General features: G+C 31.7%; 1 protein-coding gene across 1 annotated transcript in view; it reads left to right on the plus strand.

The window, feature by feature from the left end:
• Positions 1-19905, plus strand: part of LOC136024714 (endoplasmic reticulum-Golgi intermediate compartment protein 1-like) — a 56873-nt gene extending 36968 nt beyond the window's left edge. The window contains exons 6-8 of the mRNA XM_065700130.1: positions 1267-1367; positions 6751-6873; positions 18622-19905. Of these exons, the coding sequence (XP_065556202.1) occupies positions 1267-1367; positions 6751-6873; positions 18622-18729 (332 nt within the window). The 3' untranslated portion in view covers positions 18730-19905. The remainder of the gene's footprint in view (positions 1-1266; positions 1368-6750; positions 6874-18621) is intronic.
• Positions 19906-21454: the final 1549 nt, after the last annotated feature.

Here is a 21454-nt window from a genome sequence, read left to right on the forward strand (position 1 = left end):
CTGATACGCCCTTTTAGCAACCAGCATGCACATAGTGGCTTATGATTTAAGTCAATCATCTCCTGAAATTATTTACAAGTAGGAGCTGTTGCAGCCGCAAGCAGTCGTAATAGCAAATAGGAGTAGTCGCAGTCGCAAGCAGTTGCAGTCGGAGTAGTAGTAGCGGTAGTGATGTCTTTAAAAGTTCCAAGTTCAAACCCTCAGTTATTCCTAAGATAGTACAGATACATCTTTTTGATAACCTGGTTCACTTAATGTCTTTTGACTTAATTTAACATGCCCCTCAACATTACCTGAAGTTTTACCTTAATACCATTAGCCTTTTCGGAAAGACCCAAGATCAATCATTCTCTCCTTTCCAAATGTTAAATGCTGCATTTGAACAACGGGCACATTGCATAATTTATAACCCATTGTCAAGGGGCTGTTGGGGGCATGGCGTTCCTGGAGGCATAGTTATTAGACCTTTTGACTATTTTGAATTAACTATATTTTTCAAAATTTCGATCAATGTTAATGGGGATGGGGAATATAAAAAGGTCAAGGAATGGGACTGGATGCCCTTTGATCGCTCTTCAGAATCCGCCCTACGCTGCCAAACTTCCAACTTATTGCCCTCAGGCGTTCCTGAGATATTGCTGATATGCTATTTTGGCTACCAGCATGCACATAGTGTGCTTTGATTTAGTTCGATATCCTTCTCAAAACTTGGATCAGGCTTGTCCCATTTTCCCTCTTAAAAAACCTTATAGCTGAAAACGGGGGAACTTGTATAACTTAAAGCCCTTATCCCTAGGACTGTGGGGGGCCATTTTATCTGAGGAGGCATAGTTATTTGGAGTTCAGAATGTTTTGCACTGAATGACTATCTCAAAATTTAACCATATTTCTTTTTTTTTGGGGGGGGGCACCTAAAAAGGGTGTGGGACGAGGCTGGCTGCTTTCTGATCACTTTTGATTCTTACAAACAGCACTGGAACTTTCTATATCCAATCGAATGAGTCTCGCCTGAAGTTTCTATGACCACTCCATTTGTGGCTTCAAGAAAAAACTTTAAATAATGCATTGACGGGTTATGGCTTCTTACTATAGGCTATGCTAGAGTGTTCACTCTGATCAAATAAAGACCCAGTGATAATGGTTAAACGGAAGTTTTACTTCAAATTAAATATTAAGCGAATATTACGTAATTGTAGCGCAATTATATGTATGTGTATTTTGTGTTTAATTTGTGTAACAATATATGTTTAATAATACTTTTTGTAGAGTGGGCCTCGCACGATTATATAATGAAAGTAGTGCCATCTGTGTACGAAAATTATCATGGAAGAGTATCCCTTGCATATCAGTATACATACGCTCATAAGGTAATAAATTTATGTTTTTATTTACCACATAACTTAATAAATAGATGTTCTTATTTACCATATAAGCTAATAAATAGATTTCTTTTTACCACATGCGCTAATATGGTGATAAATAAATATTATTATTTACCCCAGGTTCAACAGAGCTAATTGCAATTAATTTCAATAAATAATTAAATAAGTGTAATTATTGCACCCTATTGAACGCATTTTGAACATCAAAATTCCTTGTAAGAAGAATGGAAAAAATCTTGTAAGCCCATATAACCCTTGAAACTAACCAAAAATATTGTTAGCTTTTACTACGAAAGATATACCAAGGAGAGATCTGGAAGAGACACTGGAAATGTTTTGAGAGAAAAAAAATTCATCAGCCTTAGCACTATATACCATAAAATATAAAATATCTAAAAGGGATCTTAAAAATATTGTTAGAAAACAAATAATCAGCCTTAATCATCTAGAAAATCTAGTGGGAATGCTGAAAATGCAGTCAACTTTATCGCTATGTAAAACCAAGCTGAATTTTTCAGCTTTACATCACTACGAAAAAGCACCTAGTAAGTTTAGCTGAAGTGCTATAGCAAAGAATAAAGAAGTAAATAAAAGAAAAACGAGAATGGAGTTTTATAAGGCCAATAAAAATACTGGACGAAACAAAATGGATATTTTGAAAATACGACCGCCTTTCTTCTTCTGTGCTTTAAGAGAAACTTTGAAGAAAACGTATTCACGCTTCTTAAAAGAAATTTGGACAAAACAAAGTGGATAAAAACAACATGGAAAGTAAACAGAAAAAACAAATAAAAGTCAAAATTGGAAGACTTAAGAAAAAACAACTAGAAACCAATGTCAAAAGAATAAACAGAGAAAATAAAAAAAATAGCAGAATTGAAAATTGAAAAGCCGAAAATTCTAATTTTAAAACCCAGCCACTCACCCAAAATCTACGACTAGCTTAAAACGATGCTATTCGCAAAATACTAGATTAGGGATTGAATTGATAAAAATGACAAAATTAGCCAACTCAGAAAAATTATACGCCAGATTCTGTCTAATTCTAATTAGTGCTTCTTTTGCACTAGTCCTTTTCGATTTCAGGAGTTGGAGTAGGTGTCCCCTTGTAATTGTTTAGTGTCTAGAAAATTTGGAGAACTACTATAATATTGTTTATAGAAAGCTTTATTTCTCTACGCATAAAAATCTAGAAATTTTCTGGATATCTAGATATCTACACTCTAGTATCTACAACGGAGAAGTACTAAAAATATTGTTTATAATAAGCTTTGCTTCTCTACGCATAAACATTTAGAAACTTTCTAGATATCTAGATATATCCATTCTAGTATCTAGAATGGAGAACTACTAAAAATAGTTCTTTATAGGAAGCTTTACATCTCTCTGCATAAACATTTAAAAATATTCATGATATCTAGATATCTTTATTCTAGTATCTAGAATGAATAACTAATAAAAATGTTTTGTCATCCAAAGCTTTACCTCCCTCTGCAGAGACATCTAGAAACATTCTTTGTATCTAGATATCTCCATTCTAGTATCAAGAATTCAGAACTAGTAAAAATATTTTGTTATCGAAAGCTTTACCTTTCTCTGCATAAACATCTAGATACATTCTTGGTATCTAGATATCTCCTTTCTAGTATCTAGAATGGAGAACTAATAAAAATATTTTGCTATTGAAAGCTTTACCTCTCTTTGCATAAATATCTAGGAACATTCTTGTTATCTAGATATATCCATTCTAGTATCTAGATTGGAGAACTACTAAAAATATTTTGTTATCGAAAGCTTCACCTCTCTCTTCATAAACATCTAGAAACATTCTTGGTATCTAGATATCTCCATTCTAGTATCTAGAATGGAGAACTGCTGAAAATATTTTGCTATCGAAAGCTTTACCTCTCTCTGCATAAACATCTAGAAACATTCTTGGTATCTAGATATCTCCATTCTACTATCTAGAATGGAGAACTAATCAAAATACCTTGTTATCAAAAGCTTTACCTCTCTGCATAAACATCTAGAAAGATTTATATCCATTCTAGTATCTAAAATGGAGAACTACTGAAAATATTTTGCTATCGAAAGCTTTACCTCTCTGCATTAGCATCTAGAAACATTCTTGGTATCTAGATATCTCCATTCTAGTATCTAGAATGGAGAACTACTGAAAATATTTTGCTATCGAAAGCTTTACCTCTCTCTGCATAAACATCTAGAGACATTCTTGGTATCTAAACATCTCCATTCTAGTATCTAGAATGGAGAACTAATCAAAATATCTTGTTATCGAAAGCTTTACATCTCTGCATAAACATCTAGAAAGATTATTGGTATCTAGATATCTCCATTCTAGTATCTAAAATGGAGAACTACTGAAATTGTTTTGCTATCGAAAGCTTTACCTCTCTCTGCATAAACATCTAGAAACATTCTTGGTATCCAGATATCTCCATTCTAGTATCTAGAATGGAGAACTACTGAAATATTTTGCTATCGAAAGCTTTATCTCTCTGCATAAACATCTAGGAACTTTCTTGGTATCTAGATATCTCCGTTCTAGTATCTATAATGGAGAACTAATCAAAATATCTTGTTATCGAAAGCTTTACCTCTCTGCATAAACATCTAGAAACATTCTTGGTATCTAGATATCTCCATACTAGTGTCTAAAATGGAGAACTAATAAAAATTGTTATTGAAAGCTTCAACTCTCTGGATAAACATCTAAAACCATTCTTGGTATCTAGATATCTCCATTGTTGTATCTAGAATGGAAAACTACTAAAAATATTTTCTTATAAATAGCTTTACCTCTCTCTGCATAAACATCTAGGAACATTCTTGGTATCTAGATATCTCCATTCTTGTATCTAGAATATATATCTACTAAAAATATTCTGTTATCGAAAGCTTTGCTTTTCTATGCCTGAACATCTAGAATGTATAGAACTACTAAAAATTTTCGGTAAAAACTTGCCTGATAAGACAACATGACAAAAATGTTACTTAAGCTAACCTTTGTTGTGAATATTGAGGTTTCAAGATACGGTTCACAAGCAATAATTTTGACGGAGCGAATTTTATTCGTTTTTCTAATTAATTTTAATCGTTTATCCGTTTTTAATCGTTAAATTTCATTAAATAATTAATATAATTATATTAATTAATATAAAATATATTTATATTTATATATTAATATTTTAAATTTAATAAATTATTAATATATATTAAATATATTAATTAATATATTATATTAATTAATATAATTAATAAATTTATAACTAATTAATTAAAGCATTTGAGCTGTAAAGCATTTGAAGAATATAAAACATTACGTGAAACATCTAGAAGAGAAAGTAAAAATATAGTGAGCGATAAAAATGTCACTAGCTTTAAGTCTGTATGTAAAGCATCTAGAAGAATGTAAAACATTACGTAAAACACCTAGAAGAGACAGTTAAAATGTAGTGAGAGATGAAAATATCACCATTTTTAAGTCTTTATATACAGCATCTACAAGAATATAAAACATCTAGAAGAGATAGTAAAAATGTAGTGAGAGATAAAAATGTCACTAGCTTTAATTTTTTATGTAAAACATATAGAAGAATATAAAACATTACATCAAACATCTAAAAGAGATAGTAAAAATATTGTGAGGGATAAAAATGTCACTAGCTTTAATTTTTTATGTAAAACATATAGAAGAATATAAAACATTACATCAAACATCTAAAAGAGATAGTAAAAATATTGTGAGGGATAAAAATGTCCCCAGCCTTAAGTCTTTATGTAAAGCATATAAAAGAATATAAAACATTACATAAAATATCTAAAACAGATAGTAAAAATATAGTGAGAGCTGACACGTACGCAGGGGGGGGGGGGAGCCTTCGCCCCCCCCCCCCCCCGAAATTTTGTGAAATGTTTAATTTCCCCATGGTTTCTTAGGATTTCTGGCAAAAGTAGAACAATTATTCTAGAATCTAGAGAATATTTATTCAAGAATCTAGATACATGTGTGAATCCTTTTTTGGGGATTTTACAGCATGCAATTTTCTGATCAAGTCACTGCCCAATTATTAATCCATTTTCTGTCTAACTTTTAACCCTCTTTGAAGTAATTAGCAATTGTATTGTTATTTTATTTTTTTTGTAAAGAGAGTTTGCTTTCCACAGCAAAATAGAATTATCCTTGGTATTAGGGCGTTTATCCCCCCTTTTCAGTATGAAGTACTGGTTTTAATGGATCAATTTTGGAAACTATCATTTTTCATTAAAATCTACGTTTTTGCAATAGAAGAACTACCCCCACAGCACCCATATTGCACTGTAAACCCTAAAATTTCCCTTTCAGTTGGATATAATAGATTAATCACTGGTTAAATCGCTATGAACATAATCTGAGCGTAAAACGTACTTTTGAGGCTTCAGTCTTCTTTCCCCCCATCCGTTACTATACTACAGATTGAAGTTAACCTGTTTTTTCTGATATACGTGCTTTTTCCATTACTAAATAAAAAAAGTGCTACTTTATATCTGCTATTTCGAAGGTTTTGCCCCCCCCCCCCCGAAAAAAAAATCCTGCGTACGGCCTGATTGAGAGATAAAAATGTCACGAGGTTTAAGTCTTTGTTTTAAATCTATGTTCGGATCAGGTACTTCTTGATTTATTGAAATCAAGTATTCATAGAAATTGTATTCATATTAATTGTATTCACATAATTAATTGTATTCATATAAATTGTATTCATATTCATATTAAAGTATTCATATTAAAGTTAATCTGTATTTTCCGATATACGTGCTTTTTCCATTACTAAATAAAAAAAAGTGCTACTTTATATCTGCTGTTTCGAAGGTTTTGGCTCCTCCCCCCGGAAAAAAAAAAATCCTGCGTACGTGCCTGAGTGAGAGATAAAAATGTCACGAGGTTTAAGTCTTTATTTTAAATCTATGTTCGGATCAGGTACTTCTTGATTTATTGAAATCAAGTATTCATAGAAATTGTATTCATATTAATTGTATTCACATAATTAATTGTATTCATATTCATATTAAAGTATTCATATTAAAGTTAATCTGTATTTTCCGATATACGTGCTTTTTCCATTACTAAATAAAAAAAAGTGCTACTTTATATCTGCTGTTTCGAAGGTTTTGGCTCCTCCCCCCGAAAAAAAAAATTTCCTGCGTACGTGCCTGAGTGAGAGATAAAAATGTCACGAGGTTTAAGTCTTTATTTTAAATCAATGTTCGAATCAGGTACTTATTGATTTATTGAAATCAAGTATTCATAGAAATTGAGGTGGTTTCCACAGAACCCTGTAAATTTATAAATATGGTTTTGTCTTTACAGAGTTATGCATCCATTGTGGGTAATCGGTTTATGACACCCGCTATTTGGTTCAAATATGATCTGACGCCAATTACAATCAAATACCATGAAAAAAGCTTGCCTTTCTACGCATTCTTGACAACGGTAAGTTATTTTTTTTTCAATTTATTAATAATTATATCGATTTTATTTTTTTATTACTTTTTGTGACAAATCCCAACTAACCTGTTTTACTGCACAAACTGCAAAAAAAGCGAAAGTCTAGCCAAAACCAGATACATGCGGCTCTGAAAAAGACTGCGCAGAAAAAGAAAATCGAAAGCTGCATCTAGATAAAGCTAAAGCTACTCTAGATAAAGCTAAAGCTACTATAAAATACTACAATAAAGCTACTCCTTTTCGGCCAACCGTCTAGGGCTAAACAGAAAGCAGGTCGTCCGGGTTTTGGGTGGGAGCATGTCATAAAGAAAAATTTAAGAAAAATGGGAACGTTCTGGAAGGTTGTATGGAGGGAGGCTTTGAATAGATTGGGATGGAGGAGGGACGTGCGTAGCTGTGTTGGCCTCAGGCAGCTTGGTACTGCGGTGACCTGTTAGTAGTAGTAGTAAAGGTACTATAGTTAAAGCTGTGCAGTAAGAAAGGTCTGCAGTTGAAAGTGAAAGTGGAGATAACTACAGCCAAAACTATAGAAACGAGCATATACAGCTAAAAAATAGTATTTGCTAATTATCTAGGTTTAAAATAAAAATTTTGCTGTCTCTTCATGCCTAAGACTAAGTTTTGTCCATTTACCTTATTAAAATTATGAGATTTGGTTTAATTTGAAAATCTGTAAAAAAGACAATATTCCTTTTTTCTTTAGTCAAGTTTAAAACCTTCTCTTAGAAAAAATCTGTGAAATGTCGAAAATTCTTGCCTAGTGATCTGAGACTAATGAATCCCAAAATTTAAGTTTCTTGTCACACCTGCAGGCTTGCCGCGAAATCTTTTTTTCAGAGGTAACTGTATTTTTTTTGTGAGAATAAAATCACTTAAGGAGCACTGGGGAACACTTGTTTTGTCAGCTTTTTGTTAGTCAAAAGTTCACATAACGAGTGTGAGTAGCCTATTTCTGATCGTGACTGAAAGGTGATTGTTGCTCAAACTTGACAGCCCTACCTCTACAAACCTGTGGTAGTTGCATTGATTACTTTAAATATTTTTAACATCAACCGTCTGGTGGGGCAGGATTTACCAATAGGCACGGACGTAGGGCCGCATAGTGCCAGGAGGAATAATAAATTATCGGTGAGTTATAAATTTCCTCACAAAATCTGGACTGATATGGTTTATCGTCAAAGTGCAAGATGCACTCTGCCACTGTGCCATTTGAGTGCCACAGTGGCACTCTGCCACTGTGCCAACAGAAAAATGATTTTAAAACAACCGGAATTTCGTGGCCGGTAAAGGGGATTTTGACTCTCAAATTTGACAGGCCTACCTCTACAAATCTATGGTAGTTGTATTGGTTGTGAAAGGTGCCAGGTGTAAAACTTATAAAAAAAATGTATAATTTTACTTGTATCTTTTTTATTTATATACAAAATCTGGACTAATATGGTTTATCGTCACACTCTGCCACTGTGCCATTTATTAACAGAAAAATGATTTTAAAACAACCGGAATTTCGTGGCCGGTAAAGGGGATTTTGACTCTCAAATTTGACAGGCCTACCTCTACAAACCTGTGGTAGTTGTATTGGTTGTGAAAGGTGCCAGGTGTAAAACTTATAAAAAAACGTATAATTTTATTTATAAAACTTATAAATAAAAATGTATAAAAAAAAGACTTTACGTCTTTTCCATTAAGATTCTTAGCTAACTACTGCAAAAATATTGCATGTGGAATTGCAATTGCAAGCACTACTACATTAGTTACCATTTATATTAGCAACTATTAATATCCGAGTCCTTTACTATTAATAGCCGGTATCTTAAAAATTGCTCAGTTTTTAGATTTTAATTAGAATTTTCAAATTTAGCGGCTGCATGCCTTAGCTTTGCAGCTGAAGTTATGACATCAAATTTGTCCTGTTGGGCAGGACTTTAAGTCTAAATTAACATGATTTTAGTCGGAAAGATTAAGAGCTAAAGACATCTTTCCAGAAAAACATCCAGACCTTCATAACTAAAGCTTGGCAAAACATTTAGTTCATAATTTAAGCGTTATGTTTAAGTATAAATAAAATAAATTTAGATAAAAATTAAGGTCCCTCAGCACAGGAAGTATCCAAATAGAAGGGCTGCTTCTTTTAGTTAACGACCCTGTATTAATGTTTTGCCAGTTTTTTTTATTTTTCTTATATGCCTCAAATTTAAGGTGATTTATGATTTTTCTGACATGTATTAATTGATTTGTACACTCGTATCAACAGATTTTGTATGCTAATACAGAGATTTGCACGACACATTTGTCGTGCCATATTCTGTAAGCGTATTTACCTGTTAAATACGTAAATACGCTGCAATATCTATTTATATAAATGAACACGAATACGAAAATTAAGTGAGAGAAAGACATTGAGTATAAGAAACTAATAAGATCTAGAACCGCCACCTAACAACACTACTTTAACGGCCACCTAACAACACTACTTTAACGGCCACCTAACAACAATACTTTAACGGCCACCTAACAACAATACTTTAACGGCCACTTAACAACACTACTTTATCGGCCACCTAACAACACTATTTTAACGGCCAACTAACAACACTACTTTAACGGCCACATAACAATACTACTTTAACGGCCACCCTGAAAAGTAAAAAAAAAAAATTATCACTCTTTAAAAGGATCGCCTGGAAAGGATCCAATACCGAGCTCTTCTGGTAGTGTCTAAATCTCTCAAAGTCCCTTATTGCTCCCTTTGAAAACAATTTTTACCCTGTGCATCTCCCTTCGTGGCAATGGCTCCTGCGACAAGTGGCTCAACCGGTACCTAAAATTAAGCCGGTACCAGTACTGTATATGCGTTACGCAAGCAGTTTCCTTCTTTCGTCCGTCGAGATTTTTAATGCTGGACTCACTCTTTAATAATTGTTCATAGATAATTGCTTAAACCACATTGGCCTGCCATAACACAAAGAAAGAAAACGACCAGAAATGGATTGTTCGTTAGTATCCGTCGTTGGCAGTTCAATTTTGTTTGGATTTTGTGCAAATTTCGGATATTGACGAATAACTCGCTTTATTGTTTGTTAGGTGTTTGATTTTAATTCTTTTAATTTTTAGTCTTTTATTGAATTTTGTCTAATTTTTAGGCGTTTTTTTTTCATTGGTTTTGTTGTACTTTCCGTACTTTTTTTTGCTTCTTGTTTTTTCCTTGATCTTATTAGTTTGCTCGCGCTCAAGAAGAGAGTCGGTTGTCCTCTCGAAATATTCGCTTTCTGTTTTTTTTTCTGTTTTTTCATTTGGCCTTTAAAACCCCATTTTTGATTGTTTTCTTTCTTTGTGGAATTGTACACATTTATTTGTTTTATCTCGTTATTCTTCTTATTCGTTTTTGAAGTTTTTTTCTTTAATATTTAAGCGTTAGTTCCAAAAACGTATATGCTGCATCTTCTTAAGCTGAATGGCGCTATTTGCTTTCTCTTTTATTCTATTTTTAACCAATTAAAGTGTCAGAAAAATGGTTTGGATAGAAAACTATGTTTTCTTGCACTCTCTCTGGTTGATTTGCTTTCTGCTTTATCCATATTAAACCAATAAAAACAGTTTCAAATCTCAGTATCCTAGAGATTAGTTCTGTTGTTACGAAGTTAGGTTTTAGTTTGACTCTGTGATATTTTGAATCAACGTATAAATGTATCTTTAGGCAAGTATAATATAAATATATTCTAATATATATTAAATATATATATATTAATTATATTTTATTATATTTTATAAATCTATATATATATATATATATATATATATATATATATATATATATATATATATATATATATATATATATATATAAATGAGTTGTTTGTTTGTGTGTCTGTCTGTCGACTGACGTCGTGTTAGTCCGCATATGACGTCTGAATTATTTCATCATATACCAATTCAAAAACGAATGTATTCAAGCCGAAGTAGCTGAGTTGGTAAAGCGTTATGTTCCAGGTTCTAGGTCCGAGAGGTTCCAGGTTCGAACCTTGGCTTTAGCATTAATACAAAAGAAGAAAAAAAAACTAAAAAAGGTAAAAACTACAAAAAAAAACTAAAAAGAAAATACTAAAAAAAAATTAAAAAGCTAAAAAACTAAAAAAAACTAAAAAAAGGTAAAAAACTAAAAAAAACTAAAAAAAGGTAAAAACTACAAAAAAAACTAAAAACTAATAAAAAAAAACGAAAAAAAGGAAAAAAACTGAAAAAAAAGGAGAAAAGGAAAACTGAAAACTGAAAAAAGTTGGGGGGGGGGCAAAGCGCCCCCTCCAACTAGGTTTTGGGGTGGCGCGAAGCGCCACCCCAACAGCTAGTATATTTATATATTTAAATATATTTTATTTATAAAATATATATTTTAGATATATTATATGTATATATATATATATATATATATATATATATATATATATATATATATATATATATTATTATGTATAAATATACATTATTATGCATAAATATATTTTATTATGACAAGAACTGCCACTGATCCACGTGACCGCGTAAGGTGTTTGGTAATAAAATCGTTTATCGTTACTGGCCCCATCATAATTCATTTATTTTGAAAAAGTTGAGCATTTTTAGAGAAAACATGTTATTAGAAAAAAAGTGAATACTACAAGAATACGAATAACCTGTCACTAAACAAGTTGACTAACCAAGTCACCTTGTTAGTAAAACAAGAAAAAAATAGTCCGCAACACATTTCCTAATCCATGTGTTGTACCGCAAACCTTGTAACAGAACAGTTTCAACAAATGCTCAAGCCTCGAAAAGAGCTAAATATATATTTGTTTTATTTATATATATTATATTTATAAACATACATATTATATATATTTATATTATATTTTTTCATATATATTTTTTTAATTTATGTTTATTTATTATATTTATTTATCGTTAAGTTAGGGTCAGACTTAAAGTTTTGACGCTTCTAGGCCCTATCGTTTTTGCCGCTCCGTTTTTGCGAGATTTTTGGGGAAATCTGCAAAAACTTGTATAGAGGAAGCACTGAACAGAACGCAACTGATGAGCCAAATATACTAAAGAGAGAGGTGATCTCTCAGTTCATCTCTCAGATCACTGAGAGATAGGCCTAGGAGCTTATTCCCTTATATCACTTCATTTGATTTTTACAGCCAAAATTAATGCGCCGATGCGAGACCATGCCAGAGGCATTGTTGCCAAGAAGCGGTGGAAAAGTCCAACTTGAAACTAGAGGAAAAAAACAGTTCTTTCTTTTTTGGCTATAGGGCGTATCTTGTTTAGTCCAAACACTAATGTAGTGCATTAGCCAAAAAAGCTGTTTCTTCTAGGAAAGGTGTAGAAATACAAACACAATATTGTACAATCGATGAAATTTGCATTATGATTTGTAAAGATCCTCTCAGTCACATCTCTCAGCTGAGAGGTGATCTCTCAGCTGACATTCTTGGGAGACATTTGGTAGTTTATAAGTGGACTCGGAATTCCTGTGTTGCTTTAAAATCATTTTTCTATGAGTAGGCAGTGCGGCACCAAAGCACCTTGTGTTTTAACGATAAATCGTATCAGTCCAGTTTGTGTTAGGAAATATATCACTCAGTGATAATTTATTGCCTCCACCCGGCATTGTTCGCCCCTACGCCCGGGCTTATTAATATATCTTTACCTGCCTGACGGTCTGTGTTGAAAATATTAAAACTAATATCCTATGTGTGTAGTGGCTGATTCAGGGAATTTTGAGTAATTAGTGCATAGAAGCAAGTCAAAGACAAAATCAAAGCGATGCAGAATGTCGGTGTAATATTGGTCTATGGATGATATTCTTTCATATGATTTTTTTTTTTTTTTGGTTTTTGATTTTTTTTTTTTTTGCACCACGATAGATCGGATTAAACTAGTGATCGTTCTATAGTTGAAAAAGAGTTTTATCAACCGAACTTCTAAAAAGATTACCTTTAGATTACCTACTGGACCAAAATGAGTTGCTTCAGTTAGATTACCAACTGGACCAAAGAGAGTTGTTTCAATATTAGCTAACAAGAGGATTATTTCGCAACAGAATCGTTAACTTAGTTTCAATTTTTTACAATTTTTCCTCAGTTGCTCTTTGATGTTCTCATTGAAGTAACTCTAATAGCTTCTTTTCCCTAGGTGGATCAGTAGCGACAATTGTATTTATTACTAGCTGTTGGGGTGGCGCTTCGCGCCACACCAACCCCTAGTTGGAGGGGGCGCTTCGCGCCCCCCCCCAAGCCCCCCCGCGCGCGTAAGTCGTTACGCGCCATATTAGTTACGCGCCATTGTAGTTGTGTCCCTATGTCCCACCTGTGAATATAGATATATATATATATATATATATATATATATATATATATATATATATATATATATATATATATATGTTTTTAACTACGTAAAACTTGCGAATATACAACATTCTTTGCTGTCCCATTGTCTGTGCATATAAATAGATTGTCAGGTTTACCGACTCTTGAACATGCAACATATAATGGTCCATGGGAAAACAATCCGTATTCAGATCTTTACCTCATGATTCTAATGATTGCCCTTGAGCTTTGTTAATGGTGATTGCTAATCGACCATTCCCTGAGTCGCCATCGTCATTTATATGACGATTATATGACAAAAGGGACCCCGGCGTCCCCTTTGTAGTTATGTCCCTGTGTCCCGGTCGTCATTTATATTCCCTGTGTCCCGGTCGTCATTTGTGTCCTGGTGTCCCAGTCTGTGATTTCTCTTTGAGTGTCCCGGGCGTCATTTATATTCCTTGTGTCCCGGTCGTCATTTATATCCCCCTGTGCCCCCCGGCGTCCCCGTTGTAGTTGTGTCCCTGTGTCCCGGTCGTCATTTATATTCCCTGTGTCCCGGTCGTCATTTGTATCCCGGTGTCCCGGTCTGTATATACATTCGCTTTTTAGTTTTGTTTTTCTCCTTTATTTTTTTCCTTTTTTATTTTTTTTCTTTTTAGTTTTTTTGTAGTTTTTACCTTCTTTTTAGTTTTTTTAGTTTTTTTTTTTACTTATGTCCTGGTCGTCATTTATACTCCCTGTGTCCCGGTGCTTTGTTGATTGCTAATCGAACATTCCTTTTGTCCCGGTCGCTTTCTCTTTGAGCGTCGTCATTTATTTAGATTGTCAGGTTTACCGACTCTTGAACATGCAACATATAATTGTCCATGGGAAAAACAATCCATATTCAGATCTATACCTCATGATTCTAATGATTGCCCTTGAGCTTTGTTGATGGTGATTGCTAATTTAGTTTTTTTTAGTTTTTATCTTTTTTATTTTTTTTAATTTTTATTCTTAATTTTATTAGTTTTCTTTTTCTCTTCTATTTTTCAGTTTTTTCCTTTTTTTTAAGTTTTTTTTTTAGTTTTTTAGTTTTTTTAGTTTTTTAGCTTTTTTATTTTTTTATTAGTTTTTAGTTTTTTTTTTGTAGTTTTATTCCCTGTGTCCCGGTCGTCATTTGTATCCCGGTGTCCCGGTCTGTATATACATTCGTTTTTTAGTTTTGTTTTTCTCCTTTATTTTTTTCCTTTTTTATTTTTTTTCTTTTTTAGTTTATTTAGATTTTTAGATTTTTTAGTTTTTTTATTAGTTTTTAGTTGTTTTTTCTTTTTAGTTTTTTTGTAGTTTTTACCTTCTTTTTAGTTTTTTTAGTTTTTTTTTTACTTATGTCCTGGTCGTCATTTATACTCCCTGTGTCCCGGTGCTTTGTTGATTGCTAATCGAACATTCCTTTTGTCCCTGTCGCTTTCTCTTTGAGTGTCGTCATTTATTTAGATTGTCAGGTTTACCGACTCTTGAACATGCAACATATAATTGTCCATGGGAAAAACAATCCATATTCAGATCTATACCTCATGATTCTAATGATTGCCCTTGAGCTTTGTTGATGGTGATTGCTAATTTAGTTTTTTTTAGTTTTTATCTTTTTTATTTTTTTTTTATTTTTATTCTTAATTTTATTAGTTTTCTTTTTCTCTTCTATTTTTCAGTTTTTTCCTTTTTTTTAAGTTTTTTTTTTAGTTTTTTAGTTTTTTTAGTTTTTTAGCTTTTTTATTTTTTTTATTAGTTTTTAGTTTTTTTGTAGTTTTTGCCTTTTTTTAGTTTTTTCAGTTTTTTTTTTAGTTTTTAGTTTTTTACCTTTTTTAGCCTAACCAGGATTTGAACCTGGGACCTTCATTCTCCGTTCTGACACCCTCTCTCATCGAGTGACTACTCCAGCATGTTCATTTTGGTGTTTTAAATGGTATATTATTAACGAAATCACCTGATCCACAGACAGACAGACAGACAACTTATTTTTATATATATAGATTATTGACGATGGTTTTATTTGTTTTTGGTTTAGTGTTTTTTTTTTCTTTTTATCTTGTGGTGAGGACGCCTAGTTTAGATACAGGCGAAATATCCGCGAAATATTTTAAACTTTCATCTCTTTTCTCTCTGCTGGCCGCAGTCTCGTTTGAGTTTTTTTTTTTTTATTATTAGTTTCATCTCTCTTTGTTGTTTGATGACATTCTTCGTAGCGTTGGTTTCTGGCAGCATTATTTATGGTTGAAGCTCTCTGAAATTAGTATAAAGAATTAGTTTTATTATTATTATTTGCAGCCATTTCGGTACTCTTTCTGGCCATATCTGAAACTAGACAAAATGAACCAACTTTAACAAATTTTCTTGCGTCCACCTGATGCAGAATGTAATTGAGGCAAGACCAAAGTCACTATTTTATGATTTGGAGTGACAATAATTTTGAAACAAAATCTTTACAAAACCCTTCAAGGTTTTCTTCAAAATTTTTTCAAGTAAAGGTTCAAAAACCGTTTATAGTGACGAAACTGGTTTAAGAACTAGCAGCTTTTTTTATTAAAAAAAATCAATGAAAAAAAACAACTGCGAAATCACTGACAAACTTAATAACCACACTAACAAAGCTCGTTGGCTCATTACTAATATATGTAAGAAAAAAATTTGGCTCATTACAAATATATATAAGAAATAATATTTATTTCTTGCATTACAATATGTAAGAAATAAAAACAAATAAATAAGGCTTAATACAAACATAATAAAAATGCAAGAGATTGGTAAAGATCACAAATGCACAGAGAGGTAAAGATCAAAGATACAAAGAGGTAAGAGAGAGAGGTAAAGATCACAAATGCACAGCAGTTGTCACCCACAAAAAATCAAACTTAAATAAAGAGCACGTGGAGCTAACAGGGAGCAGCAGATTTTAGAATGGAATCCAGAAATGAATCCAGCATAAAACCTCACTTATTCATTTCTGTTTTGTAATGAATTGGAATTTGAATTTAATGAGAAATTACATGTAATTGGAAATAAAATTGAATAAACGTGATTGGAAAATTGTTTTCTCAAAATACCCAATCTACCCTTCATAAATTAAGCCAGGTTTTAATTCGTCAAGATTTATTTTTTAACAAAAATTAAGCTTACAAGCTTAAAAAAATTATTTTTTGAGGTAAGTTTTAAGAAGAAGCGGCAAATATAAATGACGTTGTCATAACGTCATAACACCGGTATGACTTAAAAAGCGTCATCATAGCGGGAATCCTGGGTCTAGGTTAGTGACTGGGTAAAAGCAATATTTGTGAAATTCCCCAAGATAAAAACCTCCTTTAGACATCTAGGATAATGTACAACTTACCAGAACCTAAAAACTAATCTAAAGCTAGAATAAAAACTAGCAAATGCAACGGTGTAAAGTAAATGCGACGGTACAACAGTAAATATAGATTTCAAAGGGCCCGTCAATCGGATGGATTGAAATTTCTTGCATGACTTTTTCCAACAAGGTGTGACAAATTCGCCATTTTTTAAACATTTACTAGACGCACATTTACTTACAGCCATATCAGCAGTATTTTTTTTTTTTTTTTTTTTTTTTTAGCTATATTAGCTGCTAATTCGTAATCAGGGAGCTTCGAAACCTTGATGACGATTTATGGAGAGAATTATTAGACTCTGTTTGTAAATTATGCACTTAATGCCTCTCACTATCTATTTATTATCATAATATATATATATATATATATATACATATATATATATATATATATATATATATATATATATATATATATATATTCATATGTATATATATATATATATATATATATATATATATATATATATATATATATATATATATATATATATATATATATATATATATATATATATATATATATATATATATATATATATATATAAATAAACCCAAAACTTTCAGACAAACGAAAAAGACTCAGGGAAAGAAAATACTCTGTGTCACTACATCACTGGTTGATTTGCAAAAAGATGATTTGTTTTTGTTTATATTTTATGTTTCTTCATTTATATTTTTCTTCCCAATTTAAGTTTAACGAATATTTTACAAAGACAAAGTTTAAGAGTATTATAAACATAAATTGTCCACTATAACAATAACAAAATATCTCTAATGTCTAATTGTGCAAAGCTACTTTAACAACATGATTAGTAATTAGTTTTACGATTTCTAGTAAATTAAAAAGAGGGAAATCCAGTTTTATCTTAAAACAAATCCATGCCCCCCTTTCTTTCTTCACTTTTGTGGTTTAGGCCCTGCTTTTGGATGATTGTTTAGATTTTAATGGATAGGTGGTGTAACCGCAGAATCGTGGAAAAGAAAATAGGCCAGATTTTACAAAATTGCGTAGTAAAATCTTATCATTGATAGGGAATGAATAAATACCAGTTACTTAGAATCTGCCCCATATTCTTTTTTCCTCTCTCTGTTGACTAACCGTTGGAGTTATCCTCTTTTTTTCAAAAGCAATAACTATTTATTGCCAACTCTTGACTTCAAATTTCGTTTTTCACTTGCTTGTTTTTTACCTTGAAAATCCTACATGAATCTCGGTTTGACAGTTTTTAATTAGGCCATGACCATGATTAAATGTAAATTCTATAGTTGTGAAGTCTCATTACATGAATTATGTACCTTTGATGTCCTGCAGGAATCTTGGTTTGACAGAAGTTTGACTTAATTTGACATTAGTACTGGACCACCATTAAATTGTAATATTCCAATTACCATTGTTTTTTGCCCAAAAATCATTTATTATGTTGCTATACTAAAACCTGGGCAAGGGAGTGGTGGTATCCCACAAAGATTGGCCGAAAACTTTTTTTGTTTTATGTTACAGAAAAGCTTAGACTTTATACTGTGTTTTTCTATTTTTCGTAAGTACTTTTTCAGTCAGTTTTTTCTAATTGTCTGATTATGCTATAAATATAGAATTCTAATTACCAGTATAGTTCGGCTAGCAGCTGTTTGGCTAGCAGCTATTTACTATGTAACTGCAATCATACCTACGAGCGAAATATGGGAAGGTTTCTATCCCGTAGGATTGACCAAAAGAATCCATTTTTATATTTATGTTACTCGAAATTTTTGACTTTACTTATCGTTTTTTTTTTCACTTCCTACTTCTTTTTAATTTTTTAACATAAAAGTGCTACAATAGTCTTGTTTTTAGAAGTAATACTCAACCTTGGATCATAATTAAATCGGAATATCTTAATAATGGAAGTCTAATTACCAAAATTATTTTCCCTGTCAGTCAAAAAATATTTTTTATGTGACTATAAAACAATTAATTTTGGTTTGTGTTTATATTCCCTTTTTCTCTTTCAGGTTTGTGCTATAGTTGGCGGTACTTTTACAGTAGCTGGAATTATTGATTCATTTATTTTTACTGCTTCAGAAATTTTTAGGAAGTTTGAGCTTGGTAAACTTAATTAATTTTATTTTAGTGTAGTTATACGTACTGTATTTAGTTATCATTACCTGTATATGTCAGTCTAACATTTTTTTTTTAACATCTTTTTTTTATAATCAGTGTTTTGCTCAAAGTACTAAAAACAAAATTATCAAAATTAATTTATTTTCTGTGGTTGGGGTAGTTTTTCAAGTTTTCAGCCTTTGGGCCTCCTAGTGCATTCCTTATATTACTGGTGGTAAGATGGATCTGTTAAGGCCCATAATTTAGCTGTTTTTCTTTCTTTCTCTTTTTCTTTTTTTCTCTTTTGTATTTTATAGAAAACAAAATGTTTGGTTTGTTTTTTATTTATGTTATTATAATCCTGAACCGTTTGTTTAAGTTCTTGGTGAAATTTCCTGAATGTAAGAATGAATATCTAAGAGTAGCAAAAAGGTAATCTCTCCCTCTCTCTTGATTTTCTATTGCATGTTATCTCACTTGCTGCTCTGCATTCCCTTTTACTATTTTGTCAATTTTTTTTTTTGTATTAGAAAAATGGTAACAAATTTAATTTAAGCCACAGAAATTCGAACAAATACTTGAAATTTAATTAATAACATTTATCACATAAAGAAGACTTCCTACTTACTTCCTTTATGACTTTTTTAAGAGTTGAAACAAGTCGTACTTACTTTAAGTTTGTTTGTTTACTTAAAACTTTCTTAAGGCTTAAAGTAAGTCTTGCTCAATTTCAGTTTACTTATTTACTTTAAGATGTTCTTAAGACTTAAAATAAGTTTTACTTGCCTTAATTCTACTTATTTACTTAAGACTTTCTTTGCTACTTACCTTATAAGAAGCAGGGTTTCCCACATAGCTCCATTTTCATTTGGGTTTGACATTTTGGCCCTCTGCCAAACCCTTGGTCTGTATTTTTCTCGTTTTGGATTTTTTTTCTAATTTTAATTAATTGCATAGCCTTCTATTAATAAGTATTTCAGTAAATTATTTGTATGCGTTTCTTCTGGAGGTGTGAGAACAATTTATGAAATCTAGAGGGTTGTAAATATGAAAAAGGGCTAGGAGTTTTTAACGCAGACAAAGTGTTAAAAGATTTTGTGAAAGTGTTAAAGTAATTGTTAGTAGATCTAGCATATTGAGATCACGGACAAAGCTTTTATCCTTTTTCTTCTTATTTTTTTGTACTGCTGCGAATCTAAAAAAAAATAAATAAAAAATAAAAAAATAAAATAAAATTTGGATGTTATTTTTGCATCTAATACACTTCTTACCTTTACACCAATATTTTTAATTGATTGTAGCACTCCAAGCAGGAGATCAGATATTTACAGGTTTTTTCCCCAAATCAAAGCTGCAATTTTAAGATTGTCAAAAATTGTAAAATATTCCACCGACAACTTAACACCGTTGTATCGTTTCTATCTAGGAGTTTTTGATGCAGACAAAGTGTTTAAAGATTTTATATTCCGTTCTTGTAATTGTTAGTTCTGTCTTGTATTAGCCTTCTAAAAAAAAAACTTTAAGCTCTTTTTTGTGTTTGTTTATTTAATCCCTACTCATTTACATTGTTAAGTTTTAATTTTTTCTAATTTTATTCCGTCCTATTCATTCTCAGCCTAGAGCAAAGCTTCCATGGTTCTAGACTAATCGTGCCTTTTCCAGTGATTAATCTTTATTTGCTTTCATTATTGATTTTATTTACTTTTTTTACATTGGTTTTTCAAGAGCAGTACCTTTCAAACGAGTGCATTCTTATCTGATAAACTGCTTTTCTAAATCAAGGGGGAGCAACAAAAATATGTCTTCATATGTGGTTGCTTCAAAATTATTTTAAATTTCAGTGGACGGGGTGTATAAGGGACTGATCCTCTTCGCTTGTAAAGAAAATTTCTTCAAAGTCATCTTGAAATTCAGGAGGTGGAGGTATAATGAACTGTTTCTCTTCAGTTCGGGCTACTTCAAAATTATTTTCATATTGAGGAGGAGGGGAATGATGAGCTGTTTCCCTTCACTTGTGGTGAAAATATTATATCAGTAGGGGAGCTGCTCTGATATACTGTCTAACATTAAAGTGTTGAAACATTTTATTTGTCAATCTTGCTAAAATGTCTTTACTTGAGGGTGCTTCAAAAACTATAATTATTTAATTAAATTAAATTATCAATTAAATTAATTAAATATGTTAAATTATAAAATTATTACGATTATTTAATTATAAAATTATAATTATTTAATTATAATTAAAGTCTTGAAATTCATTGAAAAGCACTGAAAAGTCTATAGCTGGGCTGGAGGTTGTAGAGGCAAAGAGATTGTCCATATTTGCGTTGGTACTTGAATCTGATAAACTGACCAGAAAATCTGCGTGTTGGGGAAGGGGGAGTTTCCGGTTCAACTCCCTTCCTCTCTATTATGAAAAATCTTATAAAAAGGAAGCTTTTCTGTTCATTATTAGCTGAAGAAATTTGACTTAAAAGACAGTGAATTTTACCTCCCTTTCGTCAACGGTCCTATAAATCAAAACGGGTCATATCACAAAGAGCTCCTAAAACGGCCAAATCACATTAATGACAATTCGTTTGAGGTGAATTCTAGCGTTTTCCTGGCAGGCAAGCAGAATGTTTTTAGGAATCGCCTTTTCCTTGACTTTAAAAAGATAATCCTTGCTACGTTTGACCAAAAAAAAAATCGCTCTTTCTAGTGACGTAATTTTTATTAGAACTGTATATCTCTATCGCTCTCTCT

This window comes from Artemia franciscana, chromosome 3 (genome assembly GCF_032884065.1).
Source record: "Artemia franciscana chromosome 3, ASM3288406v1, whole genome shotgun sequence".
Lineage (NCBI taxonomy): Eukaryota > Metazoa > Arthropoda > Branchiopoda > Anostraca > Artemiidae > Artemia > Artemia franciscana.